The sequence below is a fragment of the Lipophrys pholis genome (genome assembly GCF_963383615.2).
Source record: "Lipophrys pholis genome assembly, chromosome: 16".
Lineage (NCBI taxonomy): Eukaryota > Metazoa > Chordata > Actinopteri > Blenniiformes > Blenniidae > Lipophrys > Lipophrys pholis.
Genome location: NC_137634.1, coordinates 128840 through 151616, shown reverse-complemented (window position 1 = coordinate 151616; position 22777 = coordinate 128840). Strand labels below are relative to the sequence as shown.

Sequence of the window (22777 nt, the reverse complement as noted above, 5' to 3'; positions counted from 1 at the left end):
CCTTTACTGCACCGTTTCACACGGGGTTTCGTTGTACCACACTCTCAAAAGACATGTTGTGTTCTAAAACATAATAAATGAATATCCAGTTCTTTCTGTTTTGCACAGTGCAGCATTTCTTTTCTCACCATAGAGAACACGTTAATGATGTTGTGCCTGGGAGAAACATATTCTGGTTAAATGGCCTCATGCCAGCAAGAGTAACATATTTCCTCTAATGTTGTATTTCTTATTCCTATGTATAAGAAATAACTTGTCCGATATGAAATCAGTGAATCCTGTCATCCAATCATCTTCAGTGGCTGCAGCCAATCCCAGCTCACACTTTACCAGTAAACCAGGGATGCCCAACCCCGGTCCTGGAGGGCCGGTGTCCTGCAGGTATTAGTTCCTCCCTGCTTCAGCTTATCTGAATCTAATGATGATGTCATCACCAAGGTTGTGAAACAGTTTAGTATATTTTGACGTTATGGCTGTTAATCCTGATAAAAGCCACTTGCGTGGATGGGAATTACTTTTTGGCAGAACAACGGTACTTTCTTGATTTTCAGTCTTTGAAAAACACATTTAGGATCAATTGACTGAAACAAATTTTAGAAATCCAAATTACTAATTACTTATTACTTCAACTAATAGGAAAGGAGATAGGAGGCACTATTTGGAAGCAAGTTTTCTTTTTTTTCTATCTCTATTAAATAAGTTCAATAAGTGCTTATTTTTAATTGTATTTCTTCTTTTTCTGTAACTTTGCTAAGTGCAATAAAGTTTATTAAAAACAAAAATTCAATAATTTGGTTCTGTGAGTATTAAGGGTGTTTCATTTTGACATTTTACGATGATGGCGTGACTTCCTGTGGCGGGACGGATTTTCCGGTGACTTCCTGGAGCGGGACGGATTTTCCGGTGACTTCCTGTGGCGGGACGGATTTTCCGGTGACTTCCTGTGGCGGGACGGATTTTCCGGTGACTTCCTGTAGCGGGACAAGAGAAGCGAAAAGAAAGATGGCGACCTGTTGATTCCCTGAGTGTCACTGCGGCTCCAACAAGGTCTGTACACACACACACACACACACACACACACACACACACACACACACACACACACACACACACACACACACACACACACACGATCGTTGACAAGTTGCTCCAGACCTGACAGAGAATACCGGCTGCCTCCCGCTCCGGAGTTCAGCTGCTCAAGTGTGTGTGCAGGTAAACTGCGGTGTGTGTGTGTGTGTGTGTGTGTGTGTGTGTGTGTGTGTGTGTGTGTGTGTGTGTGTGTGTGTGTGTGTGTGTGTGTGTGTGTGTGTGTGCGTGCGTGCGTGCGTGTGTGTGCGCGCGTGCGTGTGAGAGAGATCAGTTGTGAGAGGATTTGTCAGTGTGAACTCTGCTCTTATTTCACCTGTTACGACCTTCAACCAGGTGAGATGAGACGTATATAAATGATGTATTATAAGTTATTAATAACTCCTCTGTATATGTTATACACTAGTATTCCTCACACATCCTACTCCACTCTGATACTCTCATTACCAATATCTCATTTAGATACAGGAGCTGCTGCTTGAACATGATAGAAACAAATCTGTCTCTAATGATCAGTTCTGTGAATCTAGAGAGAGAATGAACACGTGGTGTCTTCCTGTCCAGGATGGCTCGGCTGCCAGATCCAGCCTTCATGGAGTCCATCAACATTAACATGCGCGTCCCGGAGCGTCTCCGTGTGGCCCCGGGTCCGGACTCTGGACCGGGTCCGGAGGAGGGCGGGGCTGGGAGGAGGACTCCTGTTTACACCATGAACATCCCCGATCGACTGACATACGCAGGTCAGTGCTGAGCCGTTAGTCAGTGGACTGGAGGAACCTAACTCCAGCTCCGCCTTCTTTCAACAATCACTTGGTTCTTGTATTGATACGGACTGAACTGGACTTAAAGACACAATATTATTCTACCTCTTTTTATTTAGTATTCACTGTCAATCAGAGCACAAGCAGCCGCTTTCTGCTTCAGTTAAACTGAGCTTAAACTTTAGAAGAGGCTTCATGTCTCCATCAGGAGGAGCTTCATGTCTCCATCAGGAGGAGCTTCATGTCTCCATCAGGAGGAGCTTCATGTCTCCATCAGGGGGAGTTGGCTACATGTCTCCATCAGGAGGAGCTTCATGTCTCCATCAGGAGGAGCTTCATGTCTCCATCAGGGGGAGTTGGCTACATGTCTCCATCAGGAGGAGCTTCATGTCTCCATCAGGAGGAGCTTCATGTCTCCATCAGGAGGAGTTAGCTTCATGTCTCCATCAGGAGGAGCTTCATGTCTCCATCAGGGGGAGCTTCATGTCTCCATCAGGAGGAGCTTCATGTCTCCATCAGGAGGAGCTTCATGTCTCCATCAGGAGGAGCTTCATGTCTCCATCAGGAGGAGTTGGCTACATGTCTCCATCAGGAGGAGTTGGCTACATGTCTCCATCAGGAGGAGCTTCATGTCTCCATCAGGAGGAGCTTCATGTCTCCATCAGGGGGAGTTGGCTTCATGTCTCCATCAGGGGGAGCTTCATGTCTCCATCAGGAGGAGTTGGCTACATGTCTCCATCAGGGGGAGTTGGCTTCATGTCTCCATCAGGGGGAGTTGGCTACATGTCTCCATCAGGGGGAGTTGGCTTGAGGTCTCCATCAGGAGGAGCTTCATATCTCCATCAGGAGGAGCTTCATGTCTCCATCAGGAGGAGTTGGCTTCATGTCTCCATCAGGAGGAGCTTCATGTCTCCATCAGGAGGAGTTGGCTTCATGTCTCCATCAGGAGGAGCTTCATGTCTCCATCAGGAGGAGTTGGCTTCATGTCTCCATCAGGAGGAGCTTCATGTCTCCATCAGGAGGAGTTGGCTTCATGTCTCCATCAGGAGGAGCTTCATGTCTCCATCAGGAGGAGTTGGCTTCATGTCTCCATCAGGAGGAGCTTCATGTCTCCATCAGGAGGAGTTGGCTTCATGTCTCCATCAGGAGGAGCTTCATGTGTCCATCAGGAGGAGTTGGCTTCATGTCTCCATCAGGAGGAGCTTCATGTCTCCATCAGGAGGAGTTAGCTTCATGTCTCCATCAGGAGGAGCTTCATGTCTCCATCAGGAGGAGCTTCATGTCTCCATCAGGAGGAGCTTCATGTCTCCATCAGGAGGTCTGTGATTGTCCGAGGTGAAGAGGACGTTTGTTTCCACAGTTGAAGGTACACTATGAGCTGTGAGGGCAGGTTTAGATGGACCTGCTCTTTCAGAAGAATGAAGTGGTGCTGATTGATACTCCATCAGGTCGTGGCTCATGCTGGTCAAGGTGTGGTGCTGAATGTTGGGCTGGGACAACGTCTTTAGTCAGACAGTTTGAGGTCAGTGGACACAGAAGAGTCATCGGTCCATGAGTGGAAGGAAAACTTCTGAGCTTTACTGAGTGTGAGGAAACCACAGACTCTGGCCCCGCCCACACCACAATGTGTTTCAAGTCACCATCGTTTTTGACCAATCATCCACGCGGCGCTGTTGTCTTTTTTTTTTCTTTAAACGGGTTCCAGAGTGCAGAGATTAGACAACGCCGCCTCGGCTTTGACCTGTGAATGGACAAGACACACATTAGCTGAAAACGATGATGTCATGGCCCACCTCTTAACCCCGCCTCCCTCCGCAACGTCACACGGCAGACTACCTGCTCCAGATTAGGGGGTCCAAACCCGGGCCTGGAGGGCCGGCGTCCAGCAGGGTTCAGGCCTCTCCCAGGGGCAACTCACCTGATTCCAATGAGGAGCTTGTTATTGGGCTTTTTCACAAGCTTGGTGATGACATCATCATTAGATCCAGGTATGAGGCAGGGAGGGGTCAAACGTGATGACATCATTAGATCCAGGTAGGAGGCAGGGAGGGGTCAAACGTGATGACATCATCATTAGATCCAGGTATGAGGCAGGGAGGGGTCAAACTTGATGACATCATCATTAGATCCAGGTATGAGGCAGGGAGGGGTCAAACTTGATGACATCATCATTAGATCCAGGTATGAGGCAGGGAGGGGTCAAACGTGATGACATCATCATTAGATCCAGGTATGAGGCAGGGAGGGGTCAAACGTGATGACATCATCATTAGATCCAGGTATGAGGCAGGGAGGGGTCAAACATGATGACATCATCATTAGATCCAGGTATGAGGCAGGGAGGGGTCAAACATGATGACATCATCATTAGATCCAGGTATGAGGCAGGGAGGGGTCAAACATGCAGGGCGGAGCCAGACTACCTACTGCAGGTGAAGCTAAAGAAACTACTGATGCTCATCGCTTGAATGAGGCTGGATGTTGAATTTCACCAATACAAGGATTGTTGCACGCTACGTGTCTTCTTCTCTGTTTTTGGTGTATTTCTGTGGCAGATTAACAGCGCCACCTATAAGCCTGGCTTATGTACTACAACGTTTTGAGTCATTTTCATCAATCTTTTGAAGAATGAAGGGGAGACTAAACATTGTGTTGGTTGTGGCCCGTTCACATGACAATGAATACGAGTGTATCCTCAAAACTGGCTCCGTTTACACGACACCGGCGTTCTGATCCACTGAATCCACAAAGTTTCCAGCCCGGCTCCCGAGGTGGAAAGATTCTCTCACGGTCGTAATTCCCTCCTGCAGAGACTGATGGAGTTGACAGACCGTGTTACTCACATGCACATGCTCCTCTCCCCCGTGGTAAATAGTCCTTGTGCTCATACTCCAATAAACCAACATGGCCGACCCCTAGATGTTTGACTGGCTTCTAGTTTTATTGTCCAGATCAGTAGTTTAATAGTTGGGACTCTCCCCTGGTAGCATCTGATTCCTCATCAGTCACTAGAACGTCGCTTTTCTCCATTTTGTTCACATTTATAGTGTATTGTTCTCTGCACACATGACTGTGTGGTTTCATTACAAAAACAAGTGACAGCGCCCTCCTGTGGCTTGGCATACTAACTACATGGTGTCAGTGTGGCGGCTGCTGCAGTGGAAACGGATTCAACGGATGAGGTGTTGTCGTGTAAACGGGGCCTCAGTCCCTCCTGCTGTGATCTGATGAAGGGAAAAGTGATGTAATTTTTCTCACATCTGAAGCTGAGAGTTTTCGTCTTTGTTGCAGAGACTCCTGACCTGAGCCCCAGAACGCTGTTCAAGCCCACATCTGGTGTTCCTCTGGGTCTGGAGCCCTGCTGGGAGAACGTCTGTGGAGAGGCTTTGTCCAGAGAGGGACTTCAGGTACAGACTCTTCTGCCTCCTTTACAAGAGAGAAGCTCTGGGAAGCAGCAGCTCCGTCACTGAACATGATCACTGCATTACTTCCAGTGTTGCTGCACCTTGAATAGCCCCATTGCTTCCAGTGACTGTAAATTGTGCTTACCAAGCGCTCTGTTCCAGGCTCCTGGCTGGACCCTGACCCTGACTCTCACTCTGTGTTCCTTTGTGACAGAGTCCCATTCGCAGATCATACAGTGACCAGAGCTTTGGTCGGACCCCCCCCGGTACACCCACCCACCTAAAACAGGCCCTGGCGGTGTCCAGACCCCCGTCCAGCTTGTAAGTTCTGCTGCCATCTGTAACCCTGCTTCAAAATCTCTGCATGTATTCAAATGGAGCGCGATCATCCAGACCCTCCAGGATCACAACTGGTAACACAGTTAACAGATCACCACCGTTTAATGGTGACCTGCAGCTTTAACCAACCATGCAACTTTAACCAACCACTGCAGCTTTAACCAACCATGCAACTTTAACCAACCACTGCAGCTTTAACCAACCACTGCAACTTTAACCAACCACTGCAACTTGAACCAACCACTGCAGCTTTAACCAACCACTGCAACATTAACCAACCACTGCGACTTTAACCAACCACTGAAGCTTTAACCAACCATGCAACTTTAACCAACCATGCAACTTTAACCAACCACTGCAGCTTTAACCAACCATGCAACTTTAACCAACCACTGCAGCTTTAACCAACCACTGCAACTTTAACCAACCATGCAACTTTAACCAACCACTGCAGCTTTAACCAACCACTGCAACATTAACCAACCACTGCGACTTTAACCAACCACTGAAGCTTTAACCAACCATTCAACTTTAACCAACCACTGCTGCTTTAACCAACCATGCAACTTTAACCAACCACTGCAGCTTTAACCAACCATGCAACTTTAACCATCCACTGCAACATTAACCAACCACTGCAACTTTAACCAACCACTGCAACATTAACCAACCACTGCAACTTTAACCAACCACTGCAACATTAACCAACCATGCAACTTTAACCAACCACTGCAACATTAACCAACCATGCAACTTTAACCAACCACTGCTGCTTTAACCAACCATGCAACTTTAACCAACCATGCAACTTTAACCAACCACTGCTGCTTTAACCAACCATGCAACTTTAACCAACCACTGCAACATTAACCAACCATGCAACTTTAACCAACCACTGCAACATTAACCAACCATGCAACTTTAACCAACCACTGCTGCTTTAACCAACCATGCAACTTTAACCAACCATGCAACTTTAACCAACCACTGCTGCTTTAACCAACCATGCAACCTTAACCAACCACTGCAGCTTTAACCAACCACTGCAGCTTTAACCAACCACTGCAACATTAACCAACCACTGCAACTTTAACCAACCACTGCAACATTAACCATCCACTGCAGCTGTAACCAACCACTGCAGCTTTAACCAACCACTGCAACTTTAACCAACCACTGCAACATTAACCAACCACTGCGACTTTAACCAACCACTGCAGCTTTAACCAACCATGCAACTTTAACCAACCACTGCTGCTTTAACCAACCACTGCAACTTTAACCAACCACTGCAACATTAACCAACCACTGCAACATTAACCAACCACTGCAACATTAACCATCCACTGCAGCTGTAACCAACCACTGCAGCTTTAACCAACCACTGCAACTTTAACCAACCACTGCAACATTAACCAACCACTGCAGCTGTAACCAACCACTGCAGCTTTAACCAACCACTGCAACTTTAACCAACCACTGCTGCTTTAACCAACCACTGCAACATTAACCAACCACTGCAGCTGTAACCAACCACTGCAGCTGTAACCAACCACTGCAACTTTAACCATCCACTGCAACTTTAACCAACCACTGCAACATTAACCAACCACTGCTGCTTTAACCAACCACTGCAACTTTAACCAACCATGCAACCTTTCCCTAGTTTTCACCAATCGTAGTGCGACTGAGATCGTGACGGCAGAAAAGTTTTTTCTCGTCTTTCTTCGGCACGTCGAGGAAATTATCATCCAGATTAGAAAAGAAAGAGACAAAAGCAGTTTCTAAATGTGTTGCTGAAGTGGGAGGAGCCTGTTAGTGACTTTGCTCTTTAAGGCTGGATCATTGTTTTTCAACTAATGTGAGGCTCTAAGGGCAGAGCAGCACAGAGGGGCAGAGCAGCGTAGTGGGGCAGAGCAGCGTAGTGGTGCAGAGCAGCATCGTGGTACAGAGCAGCGTAGTGGAGCAGAGCGGCGTAGTGGGGCAGAGCAGCACAGAGGGGCAGAGCAGCGTAGTGGTGCAGAGCAGCACAGAGGGGCAGAGCAGCGTAGTGGTGCAGAGCAGCATCGTGGTACAGAGCAGCGTAGTGGAGCAGAGCGGCGTAGTGGGGCAGAGCAGCATCGTGGTACAGAGCAGCGTCGTGGTACAGAGCAGCGTAGTGGAGCAGAGCGGCGTAGTGGAGCAGAGCGGCGTAGTGGGGCAGAGCAGCATCGTGGTACAGAGCAGCGTCGTGGTACAGAGCAGCGTAGTGGAGCAGAGCGGCGTAGTGGAGCAGAGCGGCGTAGTGGGGCAGAGCAGCATCGTGGTACAGAGCAGCGTAGTGGAGCAGAGCGGCGTAGTGGGGCAGAGCAGCATCGTGGTACAGAGCAGCGTAGTGGAGCAGAGCGGCGTAGTGGAGCAGAGCAGCACAGAGGGGCAGAGCAGCGTAGTGGAGCAGAGCGACGTAGTGGGGCAGAGCGGCGTAGTGGAGCAGAGCAGCACAGAGGGGCAGAGCGGCGTAGTGGGGCAGAGCGGCGTAGTGGAGCAGAGCGGCGTAGTGGAGCAGAGCAGCACAGAGGGGCAGAGCAGCGTCGTGGTACAGAGCAGCGTAGTGGAGCAGAGCGGCGTAGTGGAGCAGAGCGGCGTAGTGGGGCAGAGCAGCATCGTGGTACAGAGCAGCGTAGTGGAGCAGAGCGGCGTAGTGGAGCAGAGCGGCGTAGTGGGGCAGAGCAGCATCGTGGTACAGAGCAGCGTAGTGGAGCAGAGCGGCGTAGTGGGGCAGAGCAGCATCGTGGTACAGAGCAGCGTAGTGGAGCAGAGCGGCGTAGTGGAGCAGAGCAGCACAGAGGGGCAGAGCAGCGTAGTGGAGCAGAGCGGCGTAGTGGGGCAGAGCGGCGTAGTGGGGCAGAGCGGCGTAGTGGAGCAGAGCAGCACAGAGGGGCAGAGCAGCGTAGTGGTGCAGAGCAGCATCGTGGTACAGAGCAGCGTAGTGGAGCAGAGCGGCGTAGTGGGGCAGAGCGGCGTAGTGGGGCAGAGCGGCGTAGTGGAGCAGAGCAGCACAGAGGGGCAGAGCGGCGTAGTGGAGCAGAGCAGCACAGAGGGGCAGAGCGGCGTAGTGGGGCAGAGCAGCACAGAGGGGCAGAGCGGCGTAGTGGGGCAGAGCGGCGTAGTGGAGCAGAGCGGCGTAGTGGAGCAGAGGATTAGAGGTTAATAACAATATTAGAGGTTAATAACAGTTTAGTGAAGTTTGATCTAATACTGATCGGATTTTACACATTTTGCCAATATTGTAACTCTCATGCCTTCATATCGGAGTTACGGTGTGGAAATGTGGGGAAATCATATGTTGATAATAATTATAATAGTGAGGTTAATGTAGAGGAGCTTCACCGCGCAGCACCGCTGCTGGGTGAATGGACAACTCGTCCATAAAACTGCAACCCCAGACATCGTCCACGACAATTGTTTTCAGCATTATTGATTGGAAGGATTGGATTTCAAAGTATATTTGACAAATTTGGAAGGATTATTAAGTGTATTTGACACAAAAACACAAGATATTAAGTATATCTGACACAAAAGCATAAACACTGGCAGCTGCCCAGAGCCCAGAACAGTGGTGCCGTGCACCGGCTCAGATGTGCTCTTCAGAAATATGGTTTTCAGAAAACATATAAGCCGTAAAGTTAAAACGCCGCTTCATAGATGACGGCATTAAGTGATGCGTTCAGGTGCTCGTTAACATGTCGGAAACCCGCCTTCTGACATGTTAACGAGCTGTGGGGCTCATGCAGTAGCCACAATACCTGCTTTTATATGAAGGTTTGGATTTCAAAGTACAGTCAGTGTGCAGGGAGAGGTAGGACTAATATATCTATGTAACGGTGTGAAGACATTGTAGTGCCTCCATGTCGGAACAGGATAACGGCGCTTCGCAGCTGACAGCTCTGAGTGATGCGTTCAGGTGCATCAGGTAAGTGCGCCTTCCGACATGTTACATTGTAAATATGATTAAAATATGACTGATGGTCATTAACGAGCTGGAACGTGGGGCACACGGCAGTACGGAAGTTTCGAGGGCGGGGGAGGGGGAGGGGGTCGTGTTTGACCATTCTTCTCGAGAAATGAAGCCATATGATACTATACTAAATATACAGTATATGGGCATATACTAGACATATGAAACATATAAAATATCAATTAGAAATAATATGTAACAGTACATTGGACAGGATTATTTTTCTCCAAAAAATTCTAAAATCTCATCTGTGGACGAGTTGTCCTCTGAGGGTGCTGTCCTTGGACGAGTTGTCCTCTGAGGGTGCTGTCCTTGGACGGATTGTCCTCTGAGGGTGCTGTCCTTGGACGAGTTGTCCTCTGAGGGTGCTGTCCTTGGACGGATTGTCCTCCAGTCCCTCTCTGCGGACAGGGAGACGTTCACTGTTCAGCTACTTTGTGTTTTTATAAAACACGTTATTAGTCCGACATCAGGACCCTGTTTTGTTTTGTTTTGTTTTGTTTTGTTTTGTTTTGTTTTGTTTTGTTTTGTTTTTCCTCCCCTGCCGTGATTTGAAACTAATGTTCAGCTACTTTTTCAAAGGAACTATGTGTCTTTATGTGTAAGAATACATTACTATTCATCCTAGGTCACTCTAATGTTATAAATAATTCACTTATTAGAATAAATCGTCTACCTCTGAATCGTCTATCTGGGAATCGTCTACCTCTGAATCGTCTATCTGGGAATCGTCTACCTCTGAATCGTCTATCTGGGAATCGTCTACCTCTGAATCGTCTCTCTGGGAATCGTCTACCTCTGAATCGTCTATCTGGGAATCGTCTACCTCTGAATCGTCTATCTGGGAATCGTCTACCTCTGAATCGTCTCTCTGGGAATCGTCTACCTCTGAATTGTCTATCTGGGAATCGTCTACCTCTGAATCGTCTATCTGGGAATCGTCTACCTCTGAATCGTCTCTCTGGGAATCGTCTACCTCTGAATCGTCTATCTGGGAATCGTCTACCTCTGAATCGTCTATCTGGGAATCGTCTACCTCTGAATCGTCTATCTGGGATGAAACCCTATTTTCAACGTCTTAGCTATTGTTCACTCATGTTCTCACTATAAAGAAGAAACACTATTTTCTTGGTATTTGGTGGTGTGTTGACTTGGCACAGCACCCCCTGGTGGGCTGGATGCAATGACATTCACACGGTTTGATACTTTTGGATTAAAGTTACAAACACCAGAACTCAAAATGTCCTCATTTGCTTGTTTGTGCTGGAACATGAAGCACAACAACTTCTCCTTTCTCACTCGCTGTCTACAGTGTCGATCCTCTCATCTCTGCCACAGACTAAGTAATGAGAGTCAAGTAATCCTCATGCGAACTTGAGTGAAGTATTTTTATTCTTTACATTGCTGGAGGGTCAATGTTCAACATGAATGAAGACATTCTGCTCTTCACTTCCTGGTTTCACACCATGAATCCACATGGAACCTTTACTCCTCATGAGCAGTTTGACTTCCTGCTTCTTCACCTTCCTTCCTTTGACTTTACAGGATTCTTACTGCTTCTTCTTTAAACTCTTCACTGTCTTGATCCACTGGAACGAAAAACTAGAAAGTGACTTGATCCACTGGAACGAAAAACTAGAAAGTGTCTTGATCCACTGGAACGAAAAACTAGAAAGTGTCTTGATCCACTGGAACGAAAAACTAGAAAGTGTCTTGATCCACTGGAAAGAAAAACTAGAAAGTGACTTGATCCACTGGAAAGAAAAACTAGAAAGTGACTTGATCCACTGGAAAGAAAAACTAGAAAGTGTCTTGATCCACTGGAAAGAAAAACTAGAAAGTGACTTGATCCACTGGAAAGAAAAACTAGAAAGTGACTTGATCCACTGGAACGAAAAACTAGAAAGTGTCTTGATCCACTGGAAAGAAAAACTAGAAAGTGACTTGATCCACTGGAACGAAAAACTAGAAAGTGACTTGATCCACTGGAAAGAAAAACTAGAAAGTGACTTGATCCACTGGAAAGAAAAACTAGAAAGTGACTTGATCCACTGGAAAGAAAAACTAGAAAGTGACTTGATCCACTGGAACGAAAAACTAGAAAGTGTCTTGATCCACTGGAAAGAAAAACTAGAAAGTGACTTGATCCACTGGAACGAAAAACTAGAAAGTGACTTGATCCACTGGAAAGAAAAACTAGAAAGTGACTTGATCCACTGGAAAGAAAAACTAGAAAGTGACAATCAGTCTGACGGGAGAATCTCACTTCTGCTTCTGGTGGTCCTGGTGGTTCTTGTGATTCTGGAAGTTCTGGTAGTTCTAGTGGATCTGGTGGTTCTGGTCGTTCTAGTGATACTGGTAATTCTAGTGGACCTGGTGGTTCTAGTGGTTCTGGTGATTATAATTGTCCTGGTGGTTCTGGTTTTTCTAGTTGTTCTGGTGGTTCTAGTGGTCCTGGTGATTCTACTGGTCCTGGTAAATCCAGTGATCCTAGTGGTTTTGGTAGTTCTAGTGGTCCTGGGGGTTCTAGTGGTCCTGGTAGTTCTAGTGGACCTGGTGGTTCTAGTGGTCCTGGTAGTCCATGACCAGTTGGACCTAGAAGGGGGGCTCTAGGACCGGGACCAGCTGGACTAACATGAATTTCTTGAAACAACAATTTTTAGTTTGTTGCTCAAGTTGATCAATTTAAAGATACAGTGCAACTCTAGTGTCAACAACAGACTTTAGTCAGTATTGGTTGTTATTGATTATTGGTTGATTGTTATTGGTTGATATTGATTATAGATTAGTCATTATTGTTTGTTGTAGATTATTGATTGTTATGGATTATTGGTTGTTATTGATTATTGGTTGATTGTTATTTGTTGTTATTGATTATTGGTTATCGATTATTGGTTGTTATTGATTATTGGTTGATTGTTATTTGTTGTTATTGACTATTGGTTGTTATTGATTATTGTTGGTTATTTGTTGTGATTATTGGTTGTTATTGATTATTAGTTGTTATTAATTATTGTTTGTTATTGATTGTTATTGATTATCTGTTGTGATTGTAATTGGTTGATTGTTATTGGTTGATATTGATTATTGATGGTTAATGATTATTGGTTGTTATAGATCATTGGTTGTCGTTGATTATTGTTGTTTGTTGTGATTATTGGTTGTTATTGATTATTAGTTGTTATTAATTATTGTTTGTGATTGATTGTTATTGATTATCTGTTGTGATTGTAATTGGTTGATTGTTATTGGTTGATATTGATTATTGATGGTTAATGATTATTGGTTGTTATAGATCATTGGTTGTCGTTGATTATAGCTTGTTATTGGTAATTGCATGTTATAGATTGTTTGTTATAGATTATTGTTTGTTATTGATTATTTGGCTGTTATTGATTATTGATTGTTTTTGATTGTTGTTTATTGTTATTGGTTGTTATTGATTAATGGTATTTTTTGATTGATTGTTTTTTATTATTGTCATTGGTCGTTTTTGGTTGTTTGTTTTTTAATGTTATTGGTTGTTATTGGTTGTTATTGGTTGTTATATTTGTTGTTGTTATTGATTATTGGCTATCATTGGTTATTGATTGATTGTTTTTGATTATTGATTTATCGATTGTTATTGGTTATTTTTGATTGGTTTTTGATTATTGATTGATTATCGATTGTTATTGGTTGTTATCAATTGTTTTTGATCGTTATTGATTGTGATCGTTATTGATTATTGATTGTTATTGGTTGTTTTTTGTTATTGTTTGTTTTTGATTATTGTTTTTTATTATTGATTGTTATTGATTATTGATTGTTATTGGTTGTTATTTATTGTTATTGGTTTTTATTGATTGTTATTGGTTGTTATTTATTGTTATTGGTTTTTATTGATTGTTATTGGTTGTATTTATTTGATTATTGGTTGTTATTGATCATTTTTGTTGTTTTTGATTATTGGTTGTTACTGATCATAAGACTCCCAGAGTGGAGTGACCACGGTCCTACTACCCGACCCCACCACAGCACTGTGACCCCCCCACAGCACCAGGACCCCACCACAGCACCGTGACCCCCCCACAGCACCAGGACCCCCCCACAGCACCAGGGCCCCCCCACAGCACCGGGACCCCACCACAGCACCAGGACCCCCCCACAACAGCACGGCCCTTAAACTCCAGACTGAGATTGGTTCATCATCAGACCAACGCTCATCATAGACTTTTCTTAGTATTTGTACTTCTCTGGCCTGTCTGCCTCTCTCTCTCTCTTCTATTCCTCTCTCTCTCTCTCTCTTCTATTCCTCTCTCTCTCTCTCTTCTATTCCTCTCTCTCTCTCTCTTCTATTCCTCTCTCTCTCCCTCTTCTATTCCTCTCTCTCTCTCTCTTCTATTCCTCTCTCTCTCCCTCTTCTATTCCTCTCTCTCTCCCTCTTCTATTCCTCTCTCTCTCTCTCTTCTATTCCTCTCTCTCTCTCTCTTCTATTCCTCTCTCTCTCTCTCGCTTCTATTCCTCTCTCTCTCTTCTATTCCTCTCTCTCTCTCTCTTCTATTCCTCTCTCTCTCTCTTCTATTCCTCTCTTTCTCCCTCTTCTATTCCTCTCTCTCTCTCTCTCTCTTCTATTCCTCTCTCTCTCTCTCTTCTATTCCTCTCTCTCTCCCTCTTCTATTCCTCTCTCTCTCTCTTCTATTCCTCTCTTTCTCCCTCTTCTATTCCTCTCTCTCTCTCTCTCTCTTCTATTCCTCTCTCTCCCTCTTCTATTCCTCTCTCTCTCTCTCTTCTATTCCTCTCTCTCTCCCTCTTCTATTCCTCTCTCTCTCTCTTCTATTCCTCTCTCGCCCTCTTCTATTCCTCTTCTATTCCTCTCTCTCTCCCTCTTCTATTCCTCTCTCTCTCCCTCTTCTATTCCTCTCTCTCTCTCTCCCTCTTCTATTCCTCTCTCTCTCCCTCTTCTATTCCTCTCTCTCTCCCTCTTCTATTCCTCTCTCTCCCTGTCCTATCCCATGTACTTCTCCCCCCAACCGGTCAAGGCGGATGCCCCCCCCCCCCCCCCCCCCCTTCCAGAGTCTAGGCTCCCCCCTTCCAGAGTCTAGGCTCCGCCCCCTTTCTTCCTGAAGAGGGACATCTTATGAACTGTTCTTCCTGAGAGGGAGTTCTTCCTGGTTTCCTCTGTTGCTTGTTCCATCTGCTGCTCTGGAAGGTTTAGTTGGGTTCTGTTGTTCTCTATCATTGTAAGAGGTTCTGGAAGGTTTAGTTGGGTTCTGTTGTTCTCTATCATTGTAAGAGGTTCTGGAAGGTTTAGTTGGGTTCTGTTGTTCTCTATCATTGTAAGAGGTTCTGGAAGGTTTAGTTGGGTTCTGTTGTTCTCTATCATTGTAAGAGGCTCTGGAAGGTTTAGTTGGGTTCTGTTGTTCTCTATCATTGTAAGAGGTTCTGGAAGGTTTAGTTGGGTTCTGTTGTTCTCTATCATTGTAAGAGGTTCTGGAAGGTTTAGTTGGGTTCTGTTGTTCTCTATCATTGTAAGAGGTTCTGAGAGGTTTGTTGATGTGATTTAGAACTTTACAAATAAAATAAAACTGAATTGAATTGAATTATATTTGTTATTGATTGTTTTTGATTGTGATTGATTATCGGTTGTGATCGTTATTGATTATTGATTGTTATTGGTTTTCATTGTACGTTATTGGTTGTTATTAGTTATTTATTGTTATTGGTTGTTCTTTCCCTTTTCCTCCTGTGGCTCTTTCCTGTAGAGCTCCATCTTGTTTGTTTGTGTTTGATTCTCACTCTGCTCTCCTCCCTGCTTCTAGCCCAGCTTCAGGACTGCATCCTCACCAGCACCCTGAAGTGTTCTCAGCCTCGGCCCCCCCTCCACCCCCCCCTAGCCTCCTGTCTCCACACTTTCTCCTGCAGACAGCCAGGCAGTTGGGCCAGCAGGCATCACAGCGCCTCCTGCAGACAGTCAGCCAGAAGTACAGCAGGTCTGAGCATCCTCTGAACTTACTAGCCCACCACAGAAAAACACAAGGCCTGACATGATTGTGTTTTGGAATCAGAATGACGGAGAGAAAAGACCCGAACAGCATCAGGCTGACAAGATATCAGTTCAGGCTAATTCATCCAAAAGTCAACTGCTTTCATCGCACTTTACACTGCAGTATCTCGATATAAAGATGTGAGGCTATTTCTAGCTCCAGATTAATTTAACTTATTGCAACCTGTCAAAGTGGACATTTCCACTGGAAACAACTGAGCCTGTACCATGCAGGGAGATTTCCGGGCTTTTTGAGTATAACTAGAAGCAAACATTGTGTTTTATGGTGCCTCTGTGTTTTTGGGCTTGTTCTTTGTCACTTCGTTCTGTCGTTGAGTCTCACTGTTACTCTGATGAGAGTTAAATCCAACCCAGTACGTCTGTGTGCCTCTCAGCTTCAACTAACCTCAACATGTGATCCTGTCTAGTTTCTCCTCACTGTGTCATGCAGACCTCAGCTTCTCTATGTGTCTTCCTAAAGTGTAGATTTAGAAATGACGAGAAGCCGCCTGCCCCAGGAGTCATGACCCCGGTCCCAGCTTCAAGACTGGTGGAGCCCAGTAAGACAAGGTGACGGAGAACAAACAGTCTGTGTGGGCATGAAATCACACATGGAGTCACACTCACTTTAAGCCATACAAAGCTTTGTTGGCTCCTCAAACCCAAACACCAGCATGTTAAGAGTCAGTTGTAAAGTGAAGGAAGAGTGCGAATATCTGAAGAAGAATGGGAGAATATTTGTGAATCACAATGGAAAACTACTCACCTGAAGGGAATTTGGGTGGAAAAGTATCATGATATTTTTTATTACTTCAGGGCAAAAGAGACATCAAGGTGTTGGTAGGACTGTGGATAAATGTGGATCAACAGAAGTGCAGTGGTTGGCGCTCTTGCCTCACAGTCTTGTGTTCATGGAGTTTGCTTGTTTTACCTGTGTGTGTGTGTGTGTGGGGGGGGGGGGGGTACTGTTCCCCCAGACACTCCAGTTTCCTGGCCACAGTCCAGAAACATGCATGTGATGTCGGTTGGTGGCACTGAGCTGCTCGGCGTGAATGTGTGTGTGTGTGTGTGTGTGTGTGTGTGTGTGTGTGTGTGTGTCTCTGTGTGTTTGACCAGTCCAGAGGAAATCCTGTCCGGGGTAGATCTTGTCCAGGGTGGATCCTGTCCAGAGCGGATCCTGTTCAGGGCGGATCCTGTCCAGAATAGATCCTGTCCAGGGTGGAACAGGTCCCAGGTGGATCCTGTCCAGGGTGGATCCTGTCCAGAGTGGATCAGGTCCAGGGTGGATCCTGTCAAAGGTGGATCAGGTCCAGGGTGGATCTGTCAAAGGTGGATCCTGTCCAGAGTGGATCAGGTCCAGGGGGGATCCTGTCCAGTGTGGATCCTGTCCAGAGCGGATCTTGTTCAGGGCGGATCCTGTCCATAATAGATCCTGTCCAGGGTGGAACAGGTCCCAGGTGGATCCTGTCCAGAGGATCGTGTCCAGGGTGGAACAGGTCCCAGGGTGGATCCTGTCCAGAGCAGATCCTGTCCAGGGTGGATCCTGTCCAGAGTGGATCAGGTCCAGGGTGGATCTGTCAAAGGTGGATCCTGTCCAGAGTGGATCAGGTCCAGGGGGGATCCTGTCCAGAGCGGATCCTGTTCAGGGCGGATCCTGTCCAGGGTGGAACAGGTCCCAGGGTGGATCCTGTCCAGAGCAGATCTTGTCCAGAGCAGATCCTGTCCAGGGTGGAACAGGTCCCAGGGTGGATCCTGTCCATAATAGATCCTGTCCAGGGTGGAACAGGTCCCAGGTGGATCCTGTCCAGAGGATCCTGTCCAGGGTGGAACAGGTCCAGGGTGGATCATGTCCAGAGTGGATCAGGTCCAGGGTGGATCAGGTCCAGGGGGGATCAGGTCCAGAGTATGCTGGGATTAACTCCAGCACCCTGCGACCTTGAACAAGGAAGTTTCTATATTGATTTGAACAGACATTTTTGAAACGGTGGACGACTAGATGGTGTGTATTGATCCACAGAGACCAGATTTGCTTCTATAAGATACTGGTTCTACAGAATTACAAAGTACATTGTGTTTAAATGTCAGTGAAAATGAAAGGGAGAGCAGTCGCTGATCAATATCATTGAAACTGATCTTGGACATTATATATGTGTGTATAGATAGATAAGTGTATTTGAGCGGTAAGGATGGATGAATATCAAACTGTGTATGATTACCAATCCATCCATCTTCTACACCGCTTGTTCCTGTTGGCCGGGTGTAGAGTCGCCAGAGAAACACACACACGGCTGGATTTGAACCCACAACCTTCTCTCTGTGAGGCGAGAGTGCAAACCACTGGGGAATAATGAATAAACTAAATAATATGAATAAACACGGAGCCTGGACGTTGTGATGCTCCTGAATCCCGGACTCCTGTTGAGATTATTAGCTTTTGTAGCAGTGATCCATTTGGACTCAGCTGCAGATTAGCTGAGTCATCGTCTGAAACAGTGACTCAGCTGATTGTATCCCTCAGGAGGACGACTCAACACATTCACTCTTAAATTAATTCATCAGACTTCAGTGTATCTACAGACTCTTTAAAATATTGTCTTTACTGCTAATCTGATTAACCAAGAATGGCCTTGGATTATGTTGATGTGCTATCTGGAGTAATCACATTACTTCAGATCAATGTGCTTGTTTATAGTGAGGAGGAACTTTCTGTGTTTTATTTCATTCATTTTTTTTTGGTTTGTTCAGATTTTCAGTAAATTGCACATCTTAGAGCAGATTATTGTGTTCGGTGACCAGAGTCTCTCACTTCTGCTTTTAACTTTAAAGGATCAGATAATTCAGGTTTAATGTTCAGAAGACTGGAGAAGGCCGTTTTTAACCCTTCCCTTACATCTGAAGGTTTTACAGCAGCAGGGCTGAAATCATTTCATTTATTTTATCTTTCTTCTTAAATTGATGAAATATTATTTTGAACAGGATTCATGTGTGACAGCCTGACGGGTCCTTCCATAGTGCCACTGGGCGAAATGTTGCTGCGTCAGCTCAGGGTCAAAGGTCACTGGTGACCTGGGATCACTGGATTCTCTATCTTTACTGTGTGTGTGTGTGTGTGTGTGTGTGTGTGTGTGTGTGTGTGTGTGTGTGTGTGTGTGTGTGTGTGTGTGTGTGTGTGTGTGTGTGTGTGTCCAGGACAATGGCAAACTGGAGTCCAGAGGAGGAGGGAGGTGCTGCAGTGGAGTTCATCATCCTGAGGAGACAGGTCAGTGACACGTCCTGTACATCTCCTCCTCTCTGCTCCTCCCTCAGCCTCCTCTCTGCTCCTCCCTCAGCCTCCTCTCTGCTCCTCCCTCAGCTCCTCTTCTCTGCTCCTCCCTCAGCTCCTCCTCTCTGCTCCTCCCTCAGCTCCTCCTCTCTGCTCCTCCCTCAGCCTCCTGTCTGCCCCTCCCGCTGCTCCTCCTCTCTGCTCCTCCTCTCTGCTCCTCCTTCAGCCTCCTCTCTGCTCCTCCTCTCTGCTCCTCCTCTCTGCTCCTCCTCTCTGCTCCTCCTTCAGCCTCCTCTCTGCTCCTCCTCTCTGCTCCTCCCTCAGCTCCTCCTCTCTGCTCCTCCCTCAGCCTCCTGTCTGCTCCTCCCTCAGCTCCTCCTCTCTGCTCCTCCCTCAGCTCCTCCTCTCTGCTCCTCCCTCAGCCTCCTGTCTGCTCCTCCCTCAGCTCCTCCTCTCTGCTCCTCCCGCTGCTCGTCCTCTCTGCTCCTCCTCTCTGCTCCTCCCGCTGCTCCTCCTCTCTGCTCGTCCTCTCTGCTCCTCCCTCAGCCTCCTGTCTGCTCCTCCCTCAGCTCCTCCTCTCTGCTCCTCCCTCAGCCTCCTGTCTGCTCCTCCCGCTGCTCCTCCCTCAGCTCCTCCTCTCTGCTCCTCCCGCTGCTCCTCCTCTCTGCTCCTCCTCTCTGCTCCTCCTCTCTGCTCCTCCCTCAGCTCCTCCTCTCTGCTCCTCCTCTCTGCTCCTCCTCTCTGCTCCTCCCTCAGCCTCCTGTCTGCTCCTCCCGCTGCTCCTCCCTCAGCTCCTCCTCTCTGCTCCTCCCTCAGCTCCTCCTCTCTGCTCCTCCCTCAGCCTCCTGTCTGCTCCTCCCTCAGCTCCTCCTCTCTGCTCCTCCCTCAGCTCCTCCTCTCTGCTCCTCCCGCTGCTCCTCCTCTCTGCTCCTCCTCTCTGCTCCTCCCTCAGCCTCCTCTCTGCTCCTCCCTCAGCTCCTCCTCTCTGCTCCTCCCTCAGCCTCCTGTCTGCTCCTCCCGCTGCTCCTCCCTCAGCTCCTCCTCTCTGCTCCTCCCTCAGCTCCTCCTCTCTGCTCCTCCTCTCTGCTCCTCCCTCAGCTCCTCCCTCAGCTCCTCCTCTCTGCTCCTCCCGCTGCTCGTCCTCTCTGCTCCTCCTCTCTGCTCCTCCCTCAGCTCCTCCTCTCTGCTCCTCCCTCAGCCTCCTCTCTGCTCCTCCCTCAGCTCCTCCTCTCTGCTCCTCCCTCAGCCTCCTGTCTGCTCCTCCCACTGCTCCTCCCTCAGCTCCTCCTCTCTGCTCCTCCCTCAGCTCCTCCTCTCTGCTCCTCCTCTCTGCTCCTCCCTCAGCTCCTCCTCTCTGCTCCTCCCGCTGCTCCTCCTCTCTGCTCCTCCTCTCTGCTCCTCCCTCAGCCTCCTGGGTTTTCTTCCTCTGCAGGTGATGAAGATGAGCCGGCGTCTGGCAGCGTTGGAGCGGCACAGCGCCGACCACAGGAACACTGAGGTACTGCTCTTGTCTCTGCTGGTGTCCGCCTGCCTGCTCAACGCTTGGCTGTGGATCCGCCGATAGCGACCTTCACTCAGAGCTCATGTCCTGACCGTCCCTCCTGCTCCGTTTGGGGATTTGTTCAGAGCATCACTGTTGATCCTTTTGATCTCATTGATCCTGGACTCAGAAGTGGAACCGAAGCAGTCCGCTTGTTGTCCCACACGGTTCCACGGTTCTGTGTTCCTGGATAGTTTGACTCTGCAGCAGCTGGAATCTCACTGAGGAGCATCGACAGTCAGCGTGTTTATTTCTGTCCTCACTGCTTATTTCTCCAATAAAACTGTTACGCATTACTTTTTACTGTGTTTATTCATTTAATGCAATAAGAACTGTGAGTGGGACCAGTAGTAGTATTACTTCTGATATATTGTTCTATATTGATTAAAGGATGTTAATTTTGGGGATATTGTTTGGGAGATTCTGCTACATGAGAACTTTAATTCAGTTAAAACATTTTCTTTGAGTTTTCTTCCAGTCATAATTCACATTGGGACCGTTTCAATTACACACAAAGCAGAACCAAGTTTAATCTCTTTATTTTCATTGAGCTGATTCTGATTCTGATCATCTGACTTAGTGATTGCCATCGATACTTATCCATTGTTAAATATTGGAACCGAGGTCATGAAGATACTATATTTATAATATAACAAAACAACTGAACATATAAATGTCATTATTTTTGTGGTTCTACTGAAAAGAGCCAGAAATGTCTGATCAGCAGAAAAACTGAACGAGGCTGAAGAAACTTTCAAAGAATTGATTTAGAGCCTCGTGACTAGAACCTGATGGAAGAGTCAGTGTCACACCCCTTTTACATGTGTAACACACACACACACACACACACACACACACACACACACACACACACACACACACACACACACACACACACACACACACACACACACACACACACACCACACACACACACACACACACACACACACACACACACACACACACACACACACACACAGTGAAAGTCCAGTGTGTGAGAGAGAGAGGGGCTGTGTAGTTTTTTGGGTTTGGTCCTTTCACACAATGTTGGGTTCGAATGTTTGAAGCCAACGCAGAGAACTCTACTTTCTGGACTCAAAATGTGCTCCAGCCCCAATTGGAGTAGGTAATCAGGAGCTGAGGGGACTGTTGAGATCAGGACCAGAAACCAGTGAAAGAGAAAAGTAACTGATGTTCAGCATATTTTGTCCTTGAATACCTTAAATGATTCCAACGTTCTGTCCACTTCCTCTCATAGCTTCTCCCCCAGTTAGTGCGGATCCATCCCAATATGGATCATATCAGTACCTTAGTATCGGTATCGAATGATACCAGTGCAATAATATCGATACTTAATTTTAGTTTCTCTCCCGTTTACTCCTGCGTTACATGCCGAGCATGTCACTTTAAAAGACAAGTGCATTGTGGGAAGTGGAGTTGTCGGATGTTTTGATTTTGGAAGTCTGGTTTATGCTGTTTTCCTGCAGGTGTGAAGTGACTGAGTCGGCCAGCTGTTACAGTGAGTCATAAACAGACACAATGCTACAACCACCGGCATCTTCCCTCCTCCCTCCATCAACTCCACCTTCCCTCCTCCCTCCATCAACTCCACCTGCCCTCCTCCCTCCATCAACTCCACCTGCCATCCTCCCTCCATCAACTCCACCTTCCCTCCTCCCTCCATCAACTCCACCTGCCCTCCTCCCTCCATCAACTCCACCTTCCCTCCTCCCTCCATCAACTCCACCTTCCCTCCTTCCTCCATCAACTCCACCTGCCCTCCTCCCTCCATCAACTCCACCTGCCCTCCTCCCTCCATCAACTCCACCTTCCTCCTTCCTCCATCACCTCCACCTTCCCTCCTCCCTCCATCAACTCACCTTCCCTCCTCCCTCCATCAACTCCACCTGCCCTCCTCCCTCCATCAACTCCACCTTCCCTCCTTCCTCCATCACCTCCACCTTCCCTCCTCCCTCCATCAACTCCACCTTCCCTCCTCCCTTCATCAACTCCACCTTCCCTCCTCCCCTCCATCAACTCCACCTGCCCTCCTCCCTCCATCAACTCCACCTTCCCTCCTCCCTCCATCAACTCCACCTGCCCTCCTCCCTCCATCAACTCCACCTTCCCTCCTCCCTCCATCAACTCCACCTGCCCTCCTCCCTCCATCAACTCCACCTTCCCTCCTCCCTTCATCAACTCCACCTTCCCTCCTCCCTCCATCAACTCCACCTGCCCTCCTCCCTTCATCAACTCCACCTTCCTTCCTCCCTCCATCAACTCCACCTGCCCTCCTCCTTCATCAACTCCACCTTCCCTCCTCCCTCCATCAACTCCACCTTCCTTCCTCCCTCCAT

At 47.3% G+C, this 22777-nt stretch overlaps 1 protein-coding gene across 6 annotated transcripts; it reads left to right on the top strand.

The window, feature by feature from the left end:
• The first annotated feature begins 843 nt into the window (after positions 1-843).
• Positions 844-20712, top strand: LOC308121943 (mitochondrial fission factor homolog B-like). Of its 6 annotated transcripts, XM_080483485.1 has the most exons (9): positions 929-1047; positions 1654-1829; positions 5142-5257; positions 5469-5575; positions 9465-9545; positions 15392-15562; positions 16102-16185; positions 18805-18874; positions 20310-20712. In XM_080483485.1, exons 2-9 carry the CDS (start codon positions 1655-1657, stop codon positions 20439-20441), a joined length of 936 nt encoding a protein of 311 aa, XP_080339611.1. In that variant the 5' UTR covers positions 929-1047; position 1654; the 3' UTR covers positions 20442-20712. The 6 variants fall into 6 exon arrangements, with proteins under 6 accessions (XP_080339612.1, XP_080339616.1, XP_080339611.1 ...); XM_080483486.1 differs by lacking the exon at positions 9465-9545 and having other exon boundaries at positions 844-1047; XM_080483488.1 differs by lacking the exon at positions 16102-16185.
• Positions 20713-22777: the final 2065 nt, after the last annotated feature.